Consider the following 24446-nt stretch of genomic DNA (forward strand, 5'->3'; position numbering starts at 1 on the left):
TCTTTTTGGCCCAAGGGAGCCCCTTCAGGTTGGCCCCTGTGTCCTTCTGCCAAGTCTCTAATAGCTTTTGCTAGCTCTCTTGCTTTCTGGATTCACACGATATTTCAGGTCCTTGCTGTACACTTTCTGCCTAGACCTGGAATCAACCATTTCTTTAGAAAGCTCTGGTTTCCCTTTAATGGGAAATTATATTTAGCGGTCACAGTTTGAGCATTAGGGGTGCTCATTGCTGCTGGATTGGTCCTGCAAACTTTTTGTTTCCGTCAAACGTGTTGGTTGAAATGGAGTCATGTATTCATCTGATCAAAACAATGAATTCCAAAACAAAGTAATTCTGGTATTCTGTATTGATTATTGTTGCCACAGAAAACCCCTGCCTTCCACAAACACATCCTGAGCACTGTGTTTGGACAGTGCTTAGGACGCATTTGTGGAAGGCAGGGGTTATGTGATGGATACCACATGGGTACCGCTAGATGGCAGGGGTTGAATCAAATAGAGTTTCTGCCCCAAGGAGCTCATAGTCTGGTGGGGACTCAGTGTGCCCAAAGAGCAGGCGTGGACGGAAAGTGAGCCCAGCAGGTTGGCAGGGTGGGAGGCTCTTCTGGCCTTTTCCTTCCCTGTGAGCCCCACATTGGTGAGACAGGAGCTCCTGGTCTCCCACATTTCTCCTGTTCCCCTTCAGTTGGAGAAGAGATTGAGATGACCCCTATGGTGTTTGCTAAGGGTCTGGCTGACTCTGGCTGCTGGGGGGACAAGCTCTTTGGGCGACTGGTAAGCGAGGAGCTCCGAGGGGGTGGATATGGGTGTGGCCTTCGGAAGGCCTCCCAGGCCAAGGTCATCTACGGGCTGGAACCCATCTTCGAGTCGGGCCGCACGTGCATCATCAAGGTGTCCAGCCTGCTTGTGTTTGGGCCCAGCAGTGAGACTTCTCTTGTGGGCAGAAACTACGACGTCACCATCCAGGTACTATGTCCCATCTTCACACCCCATCCTTTTATTCTCTCACCCCCTCCCCTTTCCCAGCCCAGGTCCTGTTAGGATGCCCAGTATCGAGGCAGAAGGCATCTCAATCTCAACCTTATGAGGCTCCTAGGAGGACTTTGTGGAAAGCCTGAGATGCAGCCCAGAATTCAGATGCTTGGCCTCAGAGAGCTTGAGAGCTTCAAAACGACTTGGGCCATAGTTTTCAAACTCTATGTTTGCAGCAGAAACCTTCCCCCTGCCCCATACATAATCTCTCATGGAAGCCTTGTTTATATGTGAGATAAAAGGGGAGTGCTGTGGGTGGGGTGGGCAGTCTTCCTGGCTCTCCACAGAGTGGTCTCTGAGACACTGTCACATACCATAAGGACTCCCAAAAATAGTTCAGAAATCACTTCGAAAACCTCAGTTTGAAAAGAAGTCCAAAGCCGCTTGCTATACAAAAGAGGAAAATGAGATGCAGAGTGGGGAGCAGGGAGGAGTAAGCCCTTCCTCCCCCAGGGCTGGAATCCTCCTCTCAGTCCCCTAACAGAATAGCTGGCCCACTCACTTAGGGGTAGACACAGTGGAGGACTGAGGAATTTCTTTGCTCACCACATTTGGTTCCCTCATCCACAGGGGTGCAAGATCCAGAACATGAGTCGGGAGTACTGCAAAATCTTCGCAGCAGAAGCCCGGGCCGCGCCTGGCTTTGGGGAGGTGCCTGAGTAAGTACGCAGCGAGGAGGACGTGCAGTGTGCAGCACTGTTGCCTTGGGCTTCTGCAAAGACAGTGATTTCACAGCCTCCCAGGGGCATCCTGGGTTATGCCCATGTGCAAATAGGCTCACAGCCCCATGCTCAGCTCAGTGGCCTCACAAAATGTAGAAATAGAGACCTCATTTACTCTCCACTTGAGAAAAGCCTCTGCTCTGGACTTGAGTCCCGCCCACCCCGGTTCCTCATTCTTTAGTGCAGATGTTGCTGATTGCAGAGTTTGGACACAGCAATTTCTGGGACTCCATGAAGGTGATGGGGTGGGTTAAGCTAGGCAGACTGGTCAGGACCCTTCTGTGGTATGCAGGCAGGGTCAGTGTGGATTTTTGTAGGAGTCAGCTATAAATGGCAATTGTTTGCATTTTGAGACTTGAACTCTGACCTTTGCATACCTGGGGTCCCACTGGCAGAGAGCCACAATCTGGTTGAATCCTCTCCAAAGGTGCTCCTTCTGTTTGACACATACATGCCTCAATCCCTCACCCAAGCCACACAGTCTGCCTATGCCCATAGCAGGGTTTGGTTCTAATCCCACTGACCAAGAGAATGGACAGGACTCTGAAGCCAAAAATATCCATTTCCTTTCCCGAACTCAGGGTGGAGCTGCTTTCCTTTGCTGTCCTTTGGGCTCAGAGCTGAGAATTCCATTCTTGGAAGGGCCCTTCTTTTAGGTCCAAGAATACAGAATTGGGTGGGAGGGAGGAGCTCTCTGGGCCATACTTCCTGCTTACCGCAGGGTGAAACTATGTTTAGGATCATCCCACTGTATCTGATCTACCGGCCTGCAAACAATATCCCATATGCTACCCTGGAGGAAGACCTGGGCAAGCCCCTGGAGTCTTACTGTTCTCGGGAATGGGGCTGTGCTGAGGCTCTGACAGCATTTGGCAGCTCTGAGGCCATGCAGAAATGCCAGACCTTCCAGCACTGGCTGTATCAGTGGACAAATGGCAGCTTCCTTGTCACAGACTTGGCAGGTACGAGGGTGTGAGGGTGCACGGGTACGCATGTGCATGGATGTGAAAGCATGCAGAGGAGGCAAAGCCATAGTGCTTGACTGATCGTTTACAAAGCACCTTTGTCTTTATTCTTTTTTGCTTTTCACAATAATCTTGTAAAGTAGATTGGACACGGACCATTTTGCTCGCAACCCTAATACATACCTCATGTAGCCCAGTCTATCACTGCAGCTGCATTTAAAGGAGCACAGTCCAGGCTCAATTAAAAGTAAAAAGGAATTTATTTCAAAGACCATTACATGGGGTCTAATTCAAAACCCACAACCACCCTTTTCAAAAACCTCCCTTCTTCCCTTCCCTGCAGCTTTGCTCTAGACTTTCTCACTCTCCAAGCTTCCCAAACTCTCCCTTCCATTTTAGCCCAGTAGCTTTACTGTCTCTCCTCCTCCTCCATCTTTGTTAGCTTTTCGTTATGTAAAGCAACTTAGTCTAGCTTCTTTTTAGTTTTATTCCTACGCCCCCCATTACCCAGAACTCCCCAACAAAGGAAGGCCAGCAGGCATGAACCCTCCTTCCTTCTTCAACCAGCTCTCTGCAGGCCTACTGTCATTAAGCAGAACTGGACAGGGGAGAGGAACAGAGAAAATGCTCAGGGGAAGGAGAGGTTGCTGGGAATATCACACTTCATTAAATCTTGTCTCTGCGGTAAATAAGTGAGAAAACTAGAGACCAGAGATATAAAACGGACTCAAATGTGTGTTTCACTGGGGTTAAATTGTACGATAATTATTATATATATAGCTCCATATACTGGGGGGAGGGCAGGCTAGGTAACATTAAGCCATTATCAGTCAACCTATTTGTTAACTTATAAACTCATGCTTCCATCCTTTTTCCATCCAACCATTACTAAATATTGAAAAAATAAAAAGTTGAATTAGGAATGTCATCGTCCTCAAGAAGCTGTGATGAGTAGACCAGTTTCTACTGTGAGACGATAACGTGGCATAGTAGAAAGGCTTTAAAGTCGGCTGGGCGCAGAGGCTCACGCCTGTAATCCCAGCACTTTGGGAGGCCGAGGCAGGTGGATCACTTGAGGCCAGGAGTTCGAAACCAGCCTGGCCAACACAGCAAAACCCCATCTCTGCTAAAAATACAAAAATTCTGTCTGTAATTCCAGCTATTTGGGAGGGCAGGGCTTGAGAATTGCTTGAACCCGGGAGGCAGAGGTTGCAGTGAGCCAAGATTGCACCACTGCACTCCAGCCTGGGCAACAGAGCGAGACTCCATCTCAAAAAAATAATAAAGAAAAAAATAAATTTGATTTAAGTCAAAGCCCCATTCTCTTCTAGCTGAGTCTGTTTTACAAAGAAGAAAACTGAAGCTCACCCTGGTTAGGTCATTCAATCTCTCTGAGCTTCAGTTTCCTTTCCCTTTCTAGGAATAATGTCTTTCCTACCTAGCACTCAGATTTTTCATGAGGATTAAATGAGACCATATTTGTGAAAACCTGCTGCAAACTAAAATTCTGTGCAAATGAGAGAGATCATCATTTTTACACAAAATGGAATGCTATGAATGCCAAAAGAGAAATGACAAATAAATCAATATTTATCACATTAGTCCTATGTTTCAGACACTAAGTTAGAGTCCTACACATATTATGATCTTCTCAATACTCTGTAAGATGGTCATTACTATCCTCACCTTTACACTTGAAGATTAGAGATATGAAGTGACTTGTTGAGTTCCCACAGCTCAGAAGTGGTAGAGCTGAAATGTAAATCCAGGTCTGTCTGACTCCAGAGGCCACATTTGTTATTGTCTATCATATGATGGTACTCAGCCCTGTTAGTGAAAGGCAGGTTCCTAGCAAAATGCTCTGGACAGATTGAAAATGGGGGAAAGAGCATCCTAAACCTAATGTGTGAATACTAAGATACCTGGGTGGCCTGAGCACAGTGAAAACGTTTTTTCTCTATCATCATTTTGCCTGGCTCTGCCCTTCCAAGGCTTAACCTGGAAGACCATCTTGACTTCTTGCTTGCTTGCTGCCTTTGTAAGTAGTGCAGAAGCCAGTCTTCTGTAGTGTTGCATTTCTGCTGGTCTACCCCTGATTTATCCTCTCATTCCCATCCCTCTCTTTTGTCTGGACAGACTACTGATCTGTTCAGAGGATGAAGGTTTTAGCTCAAAGCTAGAGGCCGGTCCAGGTTGTGACCTGGTCTGATCCAGTAGAGGCAGGATTGCATAGCTGGAAGAGTTTTGGCTCTAGGAATCCAAAAAAACGGAACCCTTATTTTAAGTCAAATGGCCATTGCACATGGCCAGAGCTCAATTACTGAATGAGTGAGTATGACTTTGCTCAAGTCATTTAACTCTGAGCCTATCCTCCTCACTTGTAAAAATATGAATATTATTCCTAGTAATAATCCAGAGACCTGCATGCTGTGAGACAGGCTGGTGGTGATGACCCATGAGAAGATGCTTGAAGACACACCTGCACTGACACCCAGGAAGTTGATGCCAGCCTGGGCTGGTTCTAAGCCCCCATGTCTCCAGCAGGAAGAGACGTGGTTCTAAGCCACCCAGTATATCTTCCTGCTGGAGACGTGGGGGCTTAGAGCCAGCCCAGACTGGCATCAACTCCCAACTTTCTCTCTTTTCAGGGGTTGACTGGAAGATGACTGATGTGCAGATTGCTACCAAAGTCCGAGGGTGAGTGGTTCTTGGGGACAGAATGCCCTCTGGGCGTCTTCTCAGGGTGTAAAATGTCCTAAGCCCTTCTGGTTCTCCATCCCTGAGGTGCTGGGCCTGGGGCCAAGTGGTCCCAGACACACCCATGGCCATGTGGTAACATCCTAGGGGCTACTGGTCCCCACCCCTTATCTCTGGCCTGGTGTGGCAGCTATTACTGATGCCACACATGGGGTCCCCTGCAATCCAGGGCTCTCACATACTCCTCCCCTCTCGCTTGAGGATGGTTGCCAAGGTGCCGATGAGTAAGGGTCCTGCGATTAGAGTGCGGACCTCGAGTCTGCTCCAATTTATGTTCAGAAGCTAAGCCATTCTTATGCCAGTTAAAGTCCTGCGTGATGGATTCCATGTGTCAGGGTGTAATGAGACCACAGTTTTAAAACTGAGGCCTTGGGCCAGGCATGGTGGCTCACGCCTCTAACCCTAGCACTTTGGGAGGCTGGGGAGGGAGGATTTCTTGAGCCCAGGAGTTTGAGGCCAGCCTGGGCCAAGTAGAGAGACTCTGTCTCTATTTTTTTAAAAAGAAAAATTGAGGTTTTGGCTGCTGCCACCTGAGGTAGCACCAAGGGAGAGTCCCCATCACCCTCAGATAAGGTAGGATGTACCCTGAGCACGACATCCTGATGATGGCCACCCCAGAGTCCGCCCCCCAAGGAACTGTGTCTCTGGTTGGGACCCCCACTCAGCTCTTCCTGTCTGGCTGCAGATACCAGGGCCTCAAGGAAAGCTGCTTCCCTGCCCTGCTGGACCGGTTCGCCTCCTCCCACCAGTGCAACGCCTACTGTGAGCTGCTGGGGCTGACACCTCTCAAGGGCCCTGAGGCGGCCCACCCCCAAGCCAAAGCCAAAGGCTCTAAGAGTCCATCTGCTGGCAGGAAAGGCTCCCAGCTGAGTCCTCAGCCCCAGAAGAAAGGCCTCCCTAGTCCTCAGGGCACCCGGAAGAGTGCTCCAAGTTCCAAGGCCACCCCTCAGGCCTCAGAGCCAGTCACCACTCAGTTGTTGGGACAGCCTCCCACCCAAGAGGAGGGCTCCAAGGCCCAGGGCATGCGGTAGCCTCCACGGGAGGCTGGGGGCCTCCACCCAGCATTAGACCAACCAGGAAGCAGCTTGAACTGGATGGAGACTTTCCAAATATGGAACTAACTGGAGAAGGTGCACGAAGGAGACACCACTTGGGGACCTCTCTGAGCAGGCTCTCATGACTCAGCTCATCATCAGATGGCTTTGGTGCATGGCACATAGCCCACTGGCCTCTTCTGGTGCCACTGTCACCCAGGGCTCCCGGGCCTCAAGCAGTCCCCACCTCCGAGTGCCTGGCAACCTAGGCCCTCCTTGAAGTTTACACTTTGCCACTGCTGGAGGCTCCCCTGAGTCCTCTGCATGAGTTCTGCACCCCAAGCCCTTGCCCCAGCCCAGTCCAGCAGCAGATGTTATAATCTGAGTGAGGACATGCAGGCCAACTTTTACCCTCCTGCATTTGCCTGGCCCTGATCTCGCCTGTCCTCAGGGATCCAGACTTCCTCTGCTGGTCTGGCCTGGTGACTCTCAGGGTATCTTCTCCTTCCAGCTACTTTCGCTCACTGATCTCAGCTTATCCTGCAACTAACCATCCTTGAGCCCAGATGGGGCTCAGGGCCCTTCCAGAGCCTGTCATGTCCTTGTGCAGTGGCCTTTGATGTGTGTTCATGCTCTTACCCCTTCACTCACTCGCCTGCTTCCCATGCTCCCTTGTACCCCCTTGCTACATCCCTGTCTTGGGGCCCAGCTGCAGCCTGCTGCCTGCCCTTCATGGCTCTGCGCATGGCCCTTTGCTTGAGGGCTCCCCACTCCCTGCCCACCAATACCCAGGTGAGGAACAGACCCTCTGGCCTCTCACCCCACTTCAGTGCTCTCTTCCCCAACTTCTCTCGGGCTCTTTGCTCATGAGGTGAGAGCTGGTGTGAGGGTTGTGTCAGCAGCTGTAGCCAGAGAGAGGTGTTGACTCTGAGAGACCTTGCACTCCATACTGAAAGGAGGTGGGGTCACAGTGAATTTCACATCCCCTCTCAACCAGGAGTGGAGGGCTAGGTCCCTTCCCCATGGGGAGTACACTTGGGTGTTCTAGGAGGGATGCAGTCTATCCATGCACTTGGGTGGAGGGGAGTCTCTGTGCCTGGGAATTAGGACCCCTGCTCCAACCATCGCTCTTGATCCTGGGGCCCCAGCTCTGGGTCCTCATGTATGGGCTCCCAAGGACCCAGCAGCCTGGATCCTTCCAGAGCATCCCTCCTGGAGGCCTGGGATGGGGTAGGTCTGCAGCTAGCCTACTCCCTTTGGAATGCAATAAAGGCAGCATTGTGTGCCCTGCTTGCCCTCATCTGGTGTGGTTGGAGGTCTGTGGAGTCAAGGTCCCCCTCTCCCAGGCAGGCTCTCTGAGGGCATTCTGTAGTCCCAGGCCCACTGGAAAAATGAATCTATATTTTGGTTCCTGGACCGAAGTTCAGTCGCAGCCTTCTGTGGCCACAGAAAGACAGCTTGTGCTGCTTGCACAACTGAGCTGCTGGTGTGTACCCCTTAGCAGGGTGTCTGGGGACTTACACCTTTGGAATTGCTCTTCATTCAGAAGAGGAACACAAAGGAAGCCACCCAGGAAGGAAGCACAGAGCTGGGGGCTCTGGAAACGCCCTGTGTCTCTGGCTACAGCAAGACCAGCCCAGGAGCCCACCAGCACCTGCCTCTCAGCTACTTGCTGACCATTTCCTGCTTCTCAAGCTGCAGAGAAGCTTTTCATTCCCACCCCCACCCGGAACCTCCCCTTGCCTAACATTTCCCCTCTATGGTAACATCTCTGACTTCTCTACCTCCTCTGTGCTCAGGTGACTCCACATCTTCTGCCCCAGTGTGTCCCCACCTCTCCCAGCCTGTATATCCAGATTACTTTGGTGAACTGAGAGCTGGAGTACTGTTCATTCATTTATTCATTCACCCACTCATTCAGCAGACATATACTGAGTGCTACTTTATGCCAGACCCTGGGCTGGCAGCTGTTTGGAGGCAAAGATGTATGAGGCCATCTCAGGAGAGACTACTTGTTAGGATTCTTGAGTTTTGACCAACAGAAATGAACTTGGACCAACTTAAGCAAGGAAAAAGCGTTCATGGGAAGGATGCTGGGATAGCTCACATAACCAAAAGAATAGCTGAACAATTAATTGGCCTTGGGAAGGGTGGGAGCTGGGGCAACTACGAGGCTTGCCTCCCAGGAGCTGCTGCGGTTGGCAGATCAACACCAACTTGCCATTGGTTCTAGTGGGTCCCCTTCCACTCAAGATTCAAATTCCAAGTGAAAGAATCTGGCCTGGAGCTCAGGGCTTCATAGAGTGGGAGGGAGGCAGTTTTCCAAAAGATGCGGACTCTTGCCGCATGGAATGGTGGAGTACGGAAGGGTAGAAAGGGTTTGGTAGGCAAACCCTGAAGATGCTTCTAACACACATGCTGTTCTTCCCATCTCATGTATGATGACTCTCCCACAGGTAACCAAAACCACATTTCTCTCTGCTTAGGGAGTTCAAGATCATATCTAACTTCGAATTCCAGGGGTAATGACACGGCTTCTATTCTCCAAAGTCCAGTGTCATTAGGGATAATCTCCCTCTTTCAGTTTTATCACAATTCCATTTTGAAATTCTACAACCTGTAGATTAACTGGTAAAATTAACCATATTCAACCAAAATTGTATAACCCAGCAAGAATGGAAGAATGGGTAAAGTCTACAGTCCATTTCTAGAACTGGTCATGAGAACTCATGTTTATGATGATGGACTTTTGATCTGGTGGAGTGACCCAAACCTTCAGTTCTGAAGCTCATTAGTGGTCCTACCTGTGTGACAGGCATTTACTATTGGACTGGCAGTCCCAGGACAAACTCCAGGAATCCCCCCATGTCCATCTCTACTCCTGCCCCCTTTTACGTAGCAGCAATCATATTTTCCCTTGATAGGGTTCATCATTCTAGATACTCCGATGACCTCTTTATAATGAGCCTGAAGTGGCCTGGTGGCTGCCTCAGCTTCCAGTTCAGTTGAATAGCTACTACGTCTTTGAGGATGTGCTCCTTGCTGGGGGACTAAACTCTCCACGCCAGCCCAGTCCCAAACCTAAACCTCAGGTATGAGAAAAGCATTGAGATCTAGCAATAGCAGGGCCACGTCCACACTGCGTCCTATCCCTGAAGGAGAAACAGCGCCAGGTATGGTTGCCGGCTCCAAGCGCATGCTGCCTCCTGCAGGCCTGACCCAGCCTCTCGGGGTGTTGTTTCTGGTGCCATAGTTGAATTTTCAACAAACCATTTCACCACCCTCTCAAGATAGCTGCTGCTGGTTTGTGGGTTCCTGACAAGATGAGTGAATGCCTGCCCATCAACCCGTTACTCTTCTTTTAGCTGTAAAGTGAATTCTCTGGTTGGGTGCAGTATGTGAGGAGGTCACATGATGTTTATGGCATTTGAGAATTCCATGGATATTGATGGCAGGAGAGGCATGATGGGTTAGAAAAGCAAATCCAAATCCAGAACAAGGGCCCAAAAGGGCCAAGACAAATTACTGCCCCTCTCAGAGCCACAGGTGTAGACAGGTGAAAACACTGGACAGTGAGTGAGCTACCCACACACGACCCACTGGTGCCTTCAGAGCCTTAGCCTGGAGCGACAGTGTACCGTTGATAATGGAACGCACTGGCCATGCCAGACTTTATGGCTAGGCGGTCAGATAACACCACTTCACGAGGGGCAGCATGGCCACCAAGTGTGCCAGGGCCAAGTGTTTAGGCTCCCCCAGAGCCCAGTGGTGAGCCAGAAGGGCATTTTGTACAAGGATAATGGTTACTTTTCGGCCAGAGCATCACTTGGCTCCAAATCCTGGGTTCCCGTATCATATTTTCTTGTCAGGACTTACCGCAAGCTATATATGGCTCCGCGGTATGCCACCCATGGAAAGACACCTCATGCACCATTGACCTGCCAGGTCACATGGCCTGATGGCAGCGTCGGCTGCACAAAAGACTTTCCCAGCTGCAATGCCTTCGCCTGCTCTAGGCCCACCCCAAAGCTGGCAGCCTTCTAGGTCAGTTGGTAAATGGGTTAGAACAAGATGCCCCAAAGTGGCATAAATTGCATGGAATTAGGCCTTAGTGGCGAGGGATTCGACATACAGTCATTTGTCCTACATTATGAAGGAAACATTCTGACCTCAAACAGATCCCTCAACCCCAGAACTTTATAGAAGGGGCAGACCTTGGCATTTTCACATGATTTATCTCCCACTCTGATTCACATATGTTTGACCAAGGCACTGGGCAGCTGCCAATTTCCTGTCCCTTCTGTAGTCCCAGATGAATGGATACAGACCTCTTTGGGGAAGGCTGCAAGGAAGGTTCACAACATGCATCTAAGTGTTAAAATAAGTTTTTCCTTCAAAAATACATTTGACTTCCTCTCCATTTAAGGTCTGGAAATCAAGTGGGAGATCTTGACTTTACCTTGGCACTTGAGACAGAACTGTTGGCCCAGAAGTCTTTAGTTAAGGTCATTACTAGGCCATATCTTAGGGGCGTCTGGCCTTTTTCATTCCTGGGACCCACAGCTCGAGGTCTGGTTTCCATGCCCTGTCCCTTACGATGAGCGCCCTATTTTGTTCCTTCTGTCTATCTCTGTTGCTGAGATCAGGGAGCCCACGTTCACAGCAGCTCTTTCAAGCAGACTCCCAGGCCTAGAGAGGAAAATCAGCAGAGCTTCGTGAATGTATTTCTCATGGCAAGAAGGGAGCTCATCTTCTGGGTCCTGCCAGAGGGCAGTGAGGGGGCTGATGGGCTGGGTGCATGCCAGGGACCCAATCAAGCATTTTTATCTTCTGAAATCTTTGAATTCCTGCCTTTCTTGGATGTTTGGTCTTTTGATATAATTTAGCATGGGCCAACATTTGGTCCAGATTTGTATTAGCCAAGCCCTCCTAAAATAGTAAGAACAGTATCTGGCGATTTGAGCTTTTACGTAGAATGTAGAATCTCTGGTGAGTGAACATATCAATAAAGACAACCTGAACCAAAATTATATCTTGGTCATACAGCCTTTAAAAGGTCCACCACAGCCTGTGCAACATAGGGAGACTCCATCTCTACAAAATTAAAAAAAAAAATTAACCAGGCGTGGGGGTTCATGCCTGTGGTCTCAGCTATTTAGGGGGCTGAGGTGGGAGGACTGTTTGGGCCAGGAGACGGAGGCTGCAGTGAGCTGAGATCACGCCACTGCACTCCCGCCTGGGCAACACAGTGAGACCCTGTCTCAAAAAACAAAAAAAGTCCACCAATGTACCCTATATTTTTTGACAATATATTTGCCAGTTCATGCAGTTTCTTCAGAATATCACTCTTCTCTTTCCTGATCTGATTAAGACTCTCATCCCCTGGCTTATGCTAAGTGTGGGTTCTGGTTAGTGGTATAACATGTGGTGTGGGGCAGGAGGGAAACTGTTTGCTTTCTTTTATTATTATCATTATACTTTAAGTTCTGGGACACATGTGCACAATGTGCAGGTTTGTTACATAGGTATACATGTGCCATGGTGGTTTGCTGCACCCACCAACCCGTCATCTACATTAGATATTTCTCCTAATGCTCTCCCTCCCCCAGCCCCCCACCCCCTGATGGGCCCCGGTGTGTGATGTTCCCCTCCCTGTGTCCATGTGTTCTCATTGCTCAACTCTCTCTTATGAGTGAGAACACGCGGTGTTTGGTTTTCTGTCCTTGTGATATTTTGCCGAGAATGATGGGGAAAGTGTTTGCTTTCTTCTGCAAGAGAGAGGTACACCTTTCCTGGTAGTGGAGGTAGGAAGGAAATATTTCTGGAGGGTTGTCCTTTTTATGTCCTTTGAATACTCCCAGATGTCATTAATCCAGCTGACAGGATGCCACCTTTTTTTGAAACCGAATGAGGTTATGAATTCAATTGGTGGTGAATCTAGCAGTTTTGCAGAATCAGACTCTGGGTTTGTTTTTAAACAAACTCAATGGCTCCAAGCCATAAGGGAATTTCTACCCAGTAATAGAAAGGTCCTGAATTTCGTTCCATGCCTTGAGGTGGGAGGATTTTAATGATCATCCTCTAGCTTCGTTTTTTGCGTGTGTGACAGGGTGTCACCCAGGCTGGAGTGCAGTAGCACACTCTTGGGCTCACTGCAACCTCTGCCTCTGCGTTCAAGTGATTCTCATGCCTCAGCCTCTGAGTAGCTGGGACTACAGGCATCCACCACCACGCCCTGCTAAATTTTTTTTTGTATTTTTAGTAGAGACAGGGCTTCGCTATGTTGGCCAGGCTGGTCTCAAACTCCTGGCCTCAAATGATCCACTTGCCTCAGCCTCCCAAAGTCCTGAGATTACAGGCATGAGCCACTGTGCCCAGCCCATCGTCTAGCTTTAAAAAGTATCCAGTGATGTACAAAGGCTGCTACTTTCCCATCCCTGAATAGGAACAGGAGTTTCAATGCTCTTCACCCTATCTTACCTCCATAACCAATTCCAAAAACCCCTCTTATTTCCTGGGAAAAGGAGAGAGTCCATGTCCTTTAACATCTTCCCTATGAATGTCACCATCAGTTACGGTTCTCCGACTGCCAGCAATAAACTGGCTCTAACTTAAGTAAGAACAAAAGGATGCCAGGGTAACCCACTGGTCTGAAAGAAGAATTGAATGACAAGCCTAGGGTACAATGGTAACCAGGGCAGCTCTGAGGACTTTGGCCTGAGGAACTTGCTGACCATCACCCTAAGTGCACCCTTCTCATGACTCAATCCCAACTGCCTTTTGTTACTGTGTGTCTCTACTCAAGAAAGAGAATCTGATTGGCCTGGCTTGAATTACATGTATCCTTGAGGCCTGGGGCAGCAGGGGTACTGTGGGAAAGAGGGGTGATTTCTGCCCACCCGCCACCAACCAAAAAACCAAAAAAAAAAACAAAAACCGGAGGTGGGTGGTAATGTTACCGGGAAAACTGTTAGCACAGAATACGAAGTAAGAGAGTCCTAGCTCATTCCGACCCCAGAGAGCAGCCACTGGAAATGTAAAAGATGGCTCTCAGCACAAGGGTTATCACCATGGAGAGGCCTTCAGGCTGGGACCCAAGAGGCCTTGATGAGTGGCACTAAATTGGTAAATTTACCCCAGGGCAGGGTCTGGGTTTTAGTTTTGTAACTTGATACTTCCCATACCCCTGAGTTGATCACTCAGGGAGGCTATCTCATTCTGGTTAAATTTACAGTAAAATGGAACTTAAGCATGAAAAATTCACCTTGCTAATTTTCTTTTTTTTAAAATTATACTTTAAGTTTTACGGTACATGTGCACAACGTGAAGGTTTGTTACATATGTATACGTGTGCCATGTTGGTGTGCTGCACCCATTAACTCGTCATTTAACATTAGATCTCCTAATGCTATCCCTCCCTCCTCCCTCCTCACCTTGCTAATTTTCAGTGAGAGGATCACTTGAGCCCAGGAGTTTGAGACCCTGTCTCTATTTAAAAAATTAAATTTGGCTGGGCACGCTGGCTTATGCCTGTAATCCCAGCACTTTGGGAGGCCGAGGTGGGTGGATCACCTGAGGTCAGCAGTTTGAGAGCAGCCTGGCCAACATGGCAAAACTCCGTCTCTACTAAAAATACAAAAATTAGCAGGCCGTGCTGGCATGCACCTGTAGTCCCAGCTACTTGGGAGGCTGAGGCAGGAGAATCGCTTGAACCTGGGAGGCAGAGGTTGCAGTGAGCCAAGATTGTGCCACTGCACTCCAGCCTGGGCAACAGAGAGAAACTCTGTCTCAAAAAAAAAAAAAAAATTAAAAATTTTTTTCAATGAGAAATTTAATCATCCAATAGACTGGACACTGTGTTTACCTGATAGTCAATTCTCCTCTTCTTCTGAAGGGAATGGTTCAAGAAAATGCAAATTCTCAGATTTGGTGAGCTTAGGACAAGTCAGACAAGTCTCAGTTCAAATCCTGCTTTGCTGGCTGTGTGAACTTGAGCTTGTTGCTTAACCTCTCTGAACTAAGATACCTCTTTTTTTTTTTTTTTACAATCCTTTTTTTCTAATATTTATAGACTGCCTATTATATTTGCTGTGTTCATGAGAGTGAACAAAACAGACATAGACTCCTCCCTTATGGAGCTTACAGTCTAGTGGGGGAGGCAAACATTTAAAAACACAGCAAAAATGTATTAATGGCAAATATGTAAGTATGAAGTGTTGTGAAGCAGAAGAATAGGAGATAATGCCAGCCGGGGACGGGACCTAATTTAGATGGGCTTAGGAGCCTCTCTGAGGCTTGACATTTTTTTTTTTTTTTGAGATGGAGTTTCGCTCTTATTGCCCAGGCTGGAGTGCAGTGGTGCGATCTCAGCTCACTACAACCTCCACCTCCCAGATTCAAGTGATTCTCCTGCCTCAACCTCTCAAGTAGCTGAGATTACAGGCGTGTGCCACCATGCCCGGCTAATTTTGTATTTTAAGTAGAGATGTGGTCTCACCATGTTGGCCAAGCTGGTCTCCAACTCCTGACCTCAAGTGATCCACCCGCCTCGGCCTCCCAAAGTGCTGGGATTACAGGCATGAGCCACTGCGCCCGGCCTTCACATTTGAGCTGAGATGGGAGGAAGGATGTTGGTGAGAGGAAGTGGGAGGAGAAGAGCAGGCTGAGGAAACAACTGGTGCAAGAGCTTCCAGCCTGGTTACTGAGAGGCAAGGGATGGAAGCTCGTGCCTGGGGAATAAGAGGTGTTGCAAGCCGAGGCTCAGAGGCAGGGCCAGGTCATGGAAGAACATTTGCAAAAATCCTAAGAGCAGTGTGTATCAGCCAGTATCAGCCACAACAGGAAATCACAGAGCCCTGAATGACAGTGATCTTAAATAAGACAAAGTTATTTCTTCCTCAGGATGAAGTCTGTAGGCAGTAGGAGATCTGTACCTGGTCCACCCAGGGCTGGCACGGCAGCTCCAGGATGTCATCGAAACAGGCTCCTCCGGCTCTCTGCTCTGCCCTGCCAGCCGACACAGGAGGAATAATTAATCCCCAGTGGAATATTATGAGGAGAAGAACTGAGAATAGTAATATAAAGCTAAATCTTTGTTATATAGAGAGTCAATAGATAATGTCTAAAGTTGAAAATAAAGGCTGGGTACTATGGCTCATGCCTGCAATCCTAACATTTTGGGAGGTTGACACAGGAGGATCACTTGAGCCCAGGAGTTTGAGGCCAGCCTGGACAACATAGTGAAACCCTGTCTTTGCAAAAAATAAGTTAGCCAGGTGTGGTGGCGTGTGACTGTAGTTCCAGCTACTTGAGAGGCTGAGGCAGGAGGATCACTTGGGCCCAGGAGATTCAGGCTGCAATGAGCCATAATCATGCCACTGCACTCCAGCCTGGGCAACAGTAAATGAATACATGATAGATAGATAGATAGATAGATAGATAGATAGATGATAGATAGAAGATAAATAAGTAAATTAATAAAAATAGTACCTATATTGATATTTTAAGATCTATCATCTATGTATCTATTATCTATTTTATGTATAGAAGTTGCTACCAGAGGCCAGGCACAGTGGCTCATGCCTGTAATCCCAGCACTTTGGGAGGTTAAGGCAGGAGGATCACGAGGTCAGGAGTTCGAGACCAGCCTGGCCAGCATGGGGAAACAGTCTCTACCAAAAATACAAAAAATTAGCTGGGTATGGTGGCACGTGCCTGTAGTCCCAGCTACTCGGGAGGCTGAGGCAGGAGAATTGCTTGAACTCAGCAGGCGGAGGTTGCAGTGAGCCAAGATCGCACCACTGCACTCCAGCCTGGGTGACAGAGTGACACTCCGTCTCAAAAAAGAAAAAAAAAAAAGAAGTTGCTACCAGAAGTGAAAAAACAAGAATGACTTGTTTGTAATTGGTGGGATTTGAGGGACAACGGGGTTGGCCTCTGGCTTCCTGGGCTCTGGTCTCCCCAAGCCTGTCTAGTGGTGAGCTTCTGTTCAACTTCCTTTGCTGGTCCATTATTTGGACCTTTCTTAAAATGGAAAGGCCAGCAGAGCGACTCCAACCACCTCCTTCTGCTTCAGGAGCTGCCTTAGTGGATTGGGTCCCTCTCAACCAAGGCAAATCCGAGCTGCGTTGTTAAGTTTCAGTGGCGGATGCAAGATGTCTGGAATTCAGTGGGATGGCAGTGTCTGTCTTGAAGAGGCTCTTGGTGTTTGGGCTGGAGCTACCTCTGGACAGGAGGCGCCCCCTACTGACACCCAGAGGCCCTGGAAACTCACTTCCCATGAGGCACTGTCTGATCTCAGAACTGATGGGGTTCAGAGATGGCCCTTTCTCATTATTTCCAAAGGGCCTCAGGGGACACAGCACACACGAGGATGAAGGACCCTCAACCTGGAATTTGAGACACATTCCTCATGGTAGAGTTTCAACAGGACATGACCACATGGATTTCTGGGCTGAGGTAGTGTCCAGTCAACCGCTCTGGCCACTGGACTTTTTTTTTTTTACGAGATTGAGTCTCGCTTTGTCACCCAGGCTGGAGTGCACTGGCACAATCTCGGCTCACTGCAACCTCCACTTCCAGGGTTCAAGCAACTCTCCTGCCTCAGCCTCCCGAGTAGCTGGGATTACAGGCATGTGCCACAATGCCTGGCTAATTATTGTATGTTTAGTAGAGACAGGGTTTCGCCATGTCGGCCAGGCTGGTCTTGAACTCCTAACCTGAAGTGATCCTCTCACCTCAGCCTCCCAAAGTGCTAGGATGACAGGCGTGAGCCACCGTGCTCGGCCTGGCCACTGGCTTTTGAGTGGTTGGAGTAGTTCATCCAGGCCCAGCGTGGGACACTTTCCTGTGGAGTCCAGCCAGCTGACAGTTCTAACCAAATTAAATACTCTGGTTTCACACTAAACTGCCTTGGTTCCACCAAACCCCTGATAAAGATTCTCATCGGAATGAAGCTGTGGACAAAGCCAGGGTCCTCCCTAAGACTCACCCACTTTAAGGCAGGCAGAATGCCTATGGGGGAGAAGCCCTGCCTGGTCATGGGCCCATGCCTGCAGTGGTCCACAGGAGCCTGCACCTGGCTTCCAGCCAACAGAAGCAATCTATTCCTACCTGTAGTGGATGCTGCTGGTGCCCTGCCCAGATGCCCTTTACCGCGGGGAACCCATCCCCCAGGCGCTGTTTGTTGGTAGCAACTCACAGCTGCCCCTTCTCTGAAGCATGCTGGGGTCGCTCAGAGAATAAGAATCAACTGCTCCAAAAACATACATTTTGAAGCATTGTCCTGAGCCAAATGGAAGCCACCTCACCCGGGAGGCAATCCCCACTTCCACTCTTAATCCTTGCCCCCATCCTTGGCCCATGACTAGCACTGCTACGAAAGGCTGTCCTTGCTTCACCTCAAAGCGGAACTAACTCCATGGGAGAGTTTGGGCTCTAGGATGTCTCTGTGGGATCAGACTAAAGCCAAGCCCCAGCCGAGACCACACTGCTGCTTCTTCCCCTGGCCCTATTCTGCCTCCCTTATCCCCTTCTCCCAAGAACACTCCCCCAGTAAATCACTTGAACAGAACCCCCATCTCAGGCTAAGGAATCTGCATAAGATCCATCAGGCATCCTGCTGTGTTGGCTCTCGCTGACAGAGAAATTTCATTGGGACTCTTCTTTTCTTCGCTTTCTTTCTCTTTTTCCTTCCCTCTCTCTCTTTCTTTCCTTTCTTTCCTCTCTCTCTCTCTTCTTTTTTTCAGGATCTTGCTGTATTGCCCAGGTTGGAGTGCAGTGGTGTTATCATGGCTTACTGCAGCCTCGATCTCCTGGGCTCAAGCAATTCTCCCACCTCAGCCTCCCAAGTAGCCAGGACCACAGGCATGTGCTACCATCATGCTGGTGGCTCATCTTTTCTTTTCTTTCTTTTTTTTTTCTTTTCTTTCTTTCTTTCTTTTTTTTTTTTTTTTTGAAATAGAGCCTCGCTCTGTCACCCAGGCTGCAGTACAGTGGCATGATCTTGGTTCACGATAACCTGTGCCTCCTGGGCTCAAGCAATTCTCCTGCCTTAGCCTCCCGAGTAGCTGGGACTACGGGCATGCACCATCATGCCCACCTAATTTTTATATTTTTAGTAGAGACTGGGTTTCACCATGTTGATCAGGCTGGTCTCGAACTCCTGACCTCAAGTGATCTGCCCGCCTCAGCCTCCCAAAGTGCTGGGATTACAGGCGTGAGCCACTGTATGAGGGCTCATCTTTTCTATCATGGCAAAATGTATATCCTTGGAGCAGTTGGATTCTTATTCAGGATATGGGGCTGACTGCCCAGTAAATCAACCCTTGCAGAATTCACACTGGGTCTTACCCAGGAAGTCATTCAGAGACACCATAACCCTGATGACACAGAGTCTGACCAGAGAACACAGTCCCCAGCAGTAGAGTCCAAGTGGGAGTCCAGAATCCATCCTGCCTGTCATGCAGCCGATGAGATGGTCACATGGGGCAGACACCTCAAGAGCTAGCTCAGATCTTCCAAATACTAGCACGCAGCACGGTGGCCCCTGGCTTTACCTCAGGTTGGCCAGCTTCTCAATAGTTGCTCCCTTTCTGGTACTGGCTGCCCCGTCATACTCCCCCATGCAGGACAGGTAGGGGAAACAGTGGCCAATGCCTACCTCACTGGGTTATTGTGAGGGTTCCTTGAGATAGTGCAGGTAAGGCTCTTATCACAGAGCCTGGCATCTGCCAAGCTCTTAAGTGTGCCAGCTGGTACCATTGTTGTCACCATCTCCTGGAACTACAGGATCCATCTCAGGGCCCCTCACACACTGCTCTTCCCCTCCAACCTGGGAGCTCCAGTGCCTCTCCGTTTCCTGAGGTTGGGGTGGTTAAAAAAGCTCTCTGCCCAAGCCCCTGAGTACTACCTTTCCAGCTCTCATCCCTGTGGGGACCAGCACTGCCCTGGGGAAGGAGACTGATGGGAACCAACAGGAAATGCTACAGCTGAGGCTCCCGGCCCATGAGCTGGCCAGTATTGAGCTTCTGTGATGGGTCAGGTCTCCACGGCCACAGAACTGAGGGAATTGGACGCAGCCCTTGGAATCAGGAACCTTGCTTCTACAGGTGTAGTGAAATGGAAAGGAGTGTTTCCAAGTGAGTCATGGCGTCTGATTGGCAGGCCCATCCAGGAACAACAGTGAGAGTACCAGTGAGAGTAGAGTGAAAGACGCAGCCACGCCTTTGACTCCATGGCAGGACACTAGTGGTGGAATTCCACCTGGGGGGTAGGGGACGAGATATGCTTGGAGAGTTTCAATGTCTGAATATGGGACGTGACATTCACAGGTGTCCGTTTTTGTTCTACCTAACAATTGTATTTAATTTGTGGTGCCCTACTTGTCAGCACTTCTGTATGGACCCTGCTGGTCTTTGGTAGATTTGTTTTCCTGGCTCCTGCCAGGAGGCCTTAAGTCCTCTTCATGATTACTCCTGTAAAAATATCTGGCTTCGCCCTAAGTCTCAGTGAGGGCCACATCAGACCACTTCTATGACAGGGGGAGAAGATGGAACAATCAAGGAATTATTTTTGCCTGTATAGCGAATCGGCTTATCAACTGTGACTTGATCAATAAGGCAATGGAGATCCAAATTAATAGTCTCCACAGCCCCTGCCAATAGCTGGAGGAAGTGTACTTTAGAAGGAAGATATAGCCTTTAGTATAAAACCTATAATAGACAGGGACATCACCCCTGAACCCAACAGCATAACACGAATTAAGACCCTTGGTTTGCAGAACATCTTGATCTGGATCAAACTGAAAAGGAACTATCTCAATTTCTCACTATATGAAAAGCTGATATGAGGCTGGGCACAGTGGCTCACACTTGTAATCCCAGCACTTTGGGAGACCGGGGCAGGAGGATCACTTGAGCCCAGGAGTTCTAGACCTGGGCAACATGGTAAGACCCTGTCTCTACAAAATAGGTAAATAAATAAATATTAGAACAACCGGGATGAAATTTTTTAAAAAAGAAAAAAAAATTAGCTGGCGTATAGTGCACATCTGTAGTCCCAACTACTCTGGAGGCTGAGGTGGGAGGATTGGTGGGAGGTCGAGGCTGTAGTGAGCTGAGATTGCGCCACTGCACGCCAGCCAGGGAGACAGAGTGAGACCCTGTCTCAAAAAAATAAATGAATAAATAAAATGCTAATACGAGCTGGAGAGGCAAGAGGAATAGAAGGTAAAAAGAACAACAAGAGAAATACACTTTTTAAGTACAATCAATTAAATATTAAATATTTGGGAACAGTGAGCTCTGAACTGCTTGGGTAAAATTCGCCCTGCCTGGTGGCCTTAAGCACTCCTGCAGGTGGGACCCGGCATCCTAATTCTACCAGGCCTCTTGTTGCTGCCGTAGATGAGCCCCAGACTCGGCCTTCTATTTTGTATTGGATGATGACCACATGTGCCCAGATGTTCTCAGTGAGTAGAGTGGGTCAAGGAATAAACTGTATCGGAAACCGTTGGATAATCATGCCAAGCAGGCTGGGGGCTTCCAGCGTTTGGGCTACTGGAATGCTTTCTTCCCCTGGGACCAGCTGAACTAGCTCTGTAGTTGCCAGGAGAGCAGTGTGCTCTAACACTTGGGCTAGTCCGTTCCCACAGGAAAACTAGAAGAGTCACAAGCAAAGAGTATAAAAGCCCAAGATATTTCTGTAGTCTTTGTATTTAGCTCTAAGTCATCAATTTTTTTTTTACAGGGTCTCACTCCTGTCGCCCAGGCTGGAGTGCAGTGGTGTGATTATGGTTCACTGCAGCCTTGACTTCCCAGGCTTAAATGATCCTCCCACCTCAGCCTCCTGAGTAGCTGGGATTACAGGTGCTCGCCACCACACCTGCCTAATTTTTTCTATTTTTTGTAGAGACAGGGTCTCCCTGTGTTGCCCAGGCTGGTCTTGAAGTCCTGGGCTCAAGCGATCTACCTGCCTTGGCCTCCCGAAGTGCTAGGATTATTGCTACTTTCCAATATTTCTACTACAGACTACGGGAAGTCCATTTTTCAATGCCAAATGTAGAAGAAAAAGTTGTATGGATGCCCTTTCTGCCAATCATCCCAGGTTTAGGAGAGAAGAATGATGAGGTCATGTTCATGGAACTTGACGAGTGATGAGCCTCTTTATTTGTCCAGTGCTTGGATACACGAATCGATGCAATGAAAGAGACCTCGCATGTGAAGAGCTAAGAAACGAGTGTGGGCAGAATCATGAGAAGAAAATAAAGAGATTGCTGAGCAACTCTTCTGACAGTTCTTGTGCTTTTTGAATGTTTCACTCACTACTTATAAAATAACCTATTACGTCAGAGCCTGGCGAGAAGGGATCCTCTCCAACTCTTTGACTAATAATTCCCTAAAACAGGAGGTGGCCTGCAGAAGAACTAAAACCAGAAAAGTTAGGTGGTTGCCTCTGAGGAATGGGATAGAGTTGGAGGGGTGGAGCAGCCCCTTTACTGTCAACCCTTCTGAGCTCTGCTGGATGGTGAGGGAAATTATCTATGTATATTTATGTGGTCCTCTCCCCACTCTGCCCTGGCCTGGCTCAGCTCTAGGTCTCACTCAGCGGGCGCCTGCGGGTGTGCCGGGCCTCAGAGGCTGTCTCCTTAGGAAACAGGCCACCAAGAAGCCCAAGGACATGCTGAGGTCCCACAGCTGGATGGGCACAGCCGGGACACCTGAGGTCCTCCAGCTGTTGGTCTTTCCCTGGGGTCTCCACCCCAATCTATCCAGCCTCCCAACTCCCCAGCCTGTGGCTTTTCGCCACATTCCACCTGAAAAGACCGCTTGGCTTCTGGGGTCTGGGATCCCTGCTGGCCATGCCTCCTTGAGAAGAGGAGCAGGGGAGAAGCCCGGAGTCTCCTGGCCTGGAGGAGGGGAGCAGTGTGTCAGGACACCCCGGATGGGACCTGTGACAGCAATGACACCTGCCAGCCTGATGCCGCTTGACTCCCTGCCAGGTACTTCCTAAGCAGGAGCACACTGACTCCTCATGTGTTCTATTACCCACCCCCAGATGAGGCAGCAAATTAACTTTGGCAGTCAGGAGTGGAGACCTTTGGGCTCCAAGCTCAAGGTCCACCCCAAGACACACAGCCCATTAAATCCTTGTTGTAGAGATTAGGGCCCACAACGATGTGAAGGTTATAAGCTGCACTGTCGAGAATGTTTCGAAGCAAGCGTGGTTGCTGCTGGATGTGTTGTGTTCCTGGCTTCCCTCTGGATGCTGACAGAAACAAGGGTGAGAGAAAAGGACAGTAGGAGAGGAGGGAAGGCGGGACTGAAGAAAGGAGGGGAAGGGGGTAGCACAGGGCAAAGTGGAAAAGCAGGTAGCGTCCTTTTTTTCTTCACTAGGGCTTGGTGAAGACCCCTTCGAGGACAGCTCCAAGCCCATCCCTGTGGTGGCCACCCATGGAGACAGTAGTGCTGCTCAGAGACATTTAGTTTTTGTTTCTTTTCTGTTTTTGAGGTAGAGTCTCGCTCTGTTGCCGAGGCTGGAGTGCAGTGGTGTGATCTCTGCTCAGTGCAGCCTCCACCTCTCGGGTTCAAGCAATTCTCCTGCCTCAGCCTCCCGAGTAGCTGGGACTACAGGCACCTGCCACCATGCCTGGCTAATTTTTGTATTTTTAGTAGAGAGGGGGTTTCACCATGTTGGCCAGGCTGGTCTCGAACTCCTGGCTTCAAGTGATCTGCCCACCTTGGCCTCCCAAAGTGCTGGGAGTGCAGGCATGAGCCACCGTGCCCCCCCTCTTTCTTTTTTTTAAAGGTAGAGTCTTGCTCTGTGGCTAGTTTTCAATCAAGGTAACACATGGGCTCTCAACAGTGTGTGGAACTCTGCTAGAAAAATCAAATTATGAGAAGACTGTTACTGTGTGATCCCCTGTTGGAAAATGAATAACATAAAATAATATACATTTAGGAAAAAAAAGTGGAGAAAAGGCCAGGCGCGGTGGCTCATGCCTGTAATCCCAGCACTTTGGGAGGCCAAGGTGGGTGGACCACCTGAGGTTGGAAGTTCGAGACCAGCCTGACCAACATGGAGAAACCCCATCTCTACTAAAAATACAAAATTAGCCAGGTGTGGTGGCGCATGCCTGTAATCACAGCTACTTGGGAGGCTGAGGCAGGAGAATCGCTTGAACTTGGGAGGTGGAGGTTGCAGTGAACCGAGCTCGCACCACTGCACTCCAGCCTGGGCAACAAGAGTGAAACTCCGTCTCAAAAAAAAAAAAAAAAAAAAAAAAGGAGGAAAATGCCACACAAACTCAATAGTGGTCATCGCTGGGGGCTCAGATTCCGGGGACTTTAACTTCCCTCATTCTGTATATTTCTCTAATGTTTAAATGTTTAATGATACACTTGTAATGCTTTGGTAATTCAAATGACAGATGAAGAAAAAATGTTTTCAAAAAGAGGGGGTGTCCATCCACCATCCTCTCCAAACTTCCAAAACAACCAGGAGGTGCCGGTACTAGGAAGTATTTATGCATCATAGAGGATTTTGTCCTGAGCGCGTACCATTAATTATTAAAGAGATGTTGTGAATCCCGTCAGATGAGTTTAATGTTTAGTGTGAGGACTGGAAAACTAAAGCATTCAGCCCTTCGCTTTGCACACCGTTGGCTTAGGTATTCATTTAACAAAGATGAAATGAAGGGGAAATGGTGTGATTTGGTTTTGTTTTCTTGACAGACCTGAAACACTTTTACTATTTCTCACAGCTACACTGCTTTCCTCATTTTCCAGCACAGGAAAATTGGTTGCTGTTATAATAAATCCCCATCTAGTGAGAAAGGGAGATAGAGCAAGATGCAAAATGAAAGATAAAATGCAAAAAGCTAACAGCCTGGCTGGGGAAAGGAGGCCATGGGAGGGAAGGAGGGGGAGGGAAATAAT

At 48.9% G+C, this 24446-nt stretch overlaps 2 protein-coding genes across 12 annotated transcripts in view; both read left to right on the forward strand.

The window, feature by feature from the left end:
• ALPK3 (alpha kinase 3) overlaps window positions 1-8386 on the forward strand; it is a 52987-nt gene extending 44601 nt beyond the window's left edge. For all 5 annotated transcript variants that reach the window (XM_016927334.3, XM_016927333.4, XM_016927335.4 and 2 more), the window contains 5 exons: window positions 686-966; window positions 1603-1691; window positions 2493-2716; window positions 5368-5416; window positions 6162-8386. In XM_016927334.3, the coding sequence (XP_016782823.2) occupies window positions 686-966; window positions 1603-1691; window positions 2493-2716; window positions 5368-5416; window positions 6162-6507 (989 nt within the window). In that variant the 3' untranslated portion in view covers window positions 6508-8386. The remainder of the gene's footprint in view (window positions 1-685; window positions 967-1602; window positions 1692-2492; window positions 2717-5367; window positions 5417-6161) is intronic.
• Window positions 8387-11638: 3252 nt separating this feature from the next.
• The window catches only part of SLC28A1 (solute carrier family 28 member 1), a 106618-nt gene continuing 93810 nt past the window's right edge, over window positions 11639-24446 (forward strand). For all 7 annotated transcript variants that reach the window (XM_063795332.1, XM_009429744.4, XM_063795328.1 and 4 more), the window contains exon 1: window positions 11639-22791. Coding sequence is in view for 1 of the 7 variants with exons in the window: in XM_009429742.3 (XP_009428017.1) it covers window positions 22716-22791 (76 nt within the window). In the remaining 6 variants the exon portion in view is untranslated. The remainder of the gene's footprint in view (window positions 22792-24446) is intronic.

The sequence above is a fragment of the Pan troglodytes genome, chromosome 16 (assembly GCF_028858775.2).
Source record: "Pan troglodytes isolate AG18354 chromosome 16, NHGRI_mPanTro3-v2.0_pri, whole genome shotgun sequence".
Classification (NCBI taxonomy): Eukaryota; Metazoa; Chordata; class Mammalia; order Primates; family Hominidae; genus Pan; species Pan troglodytes.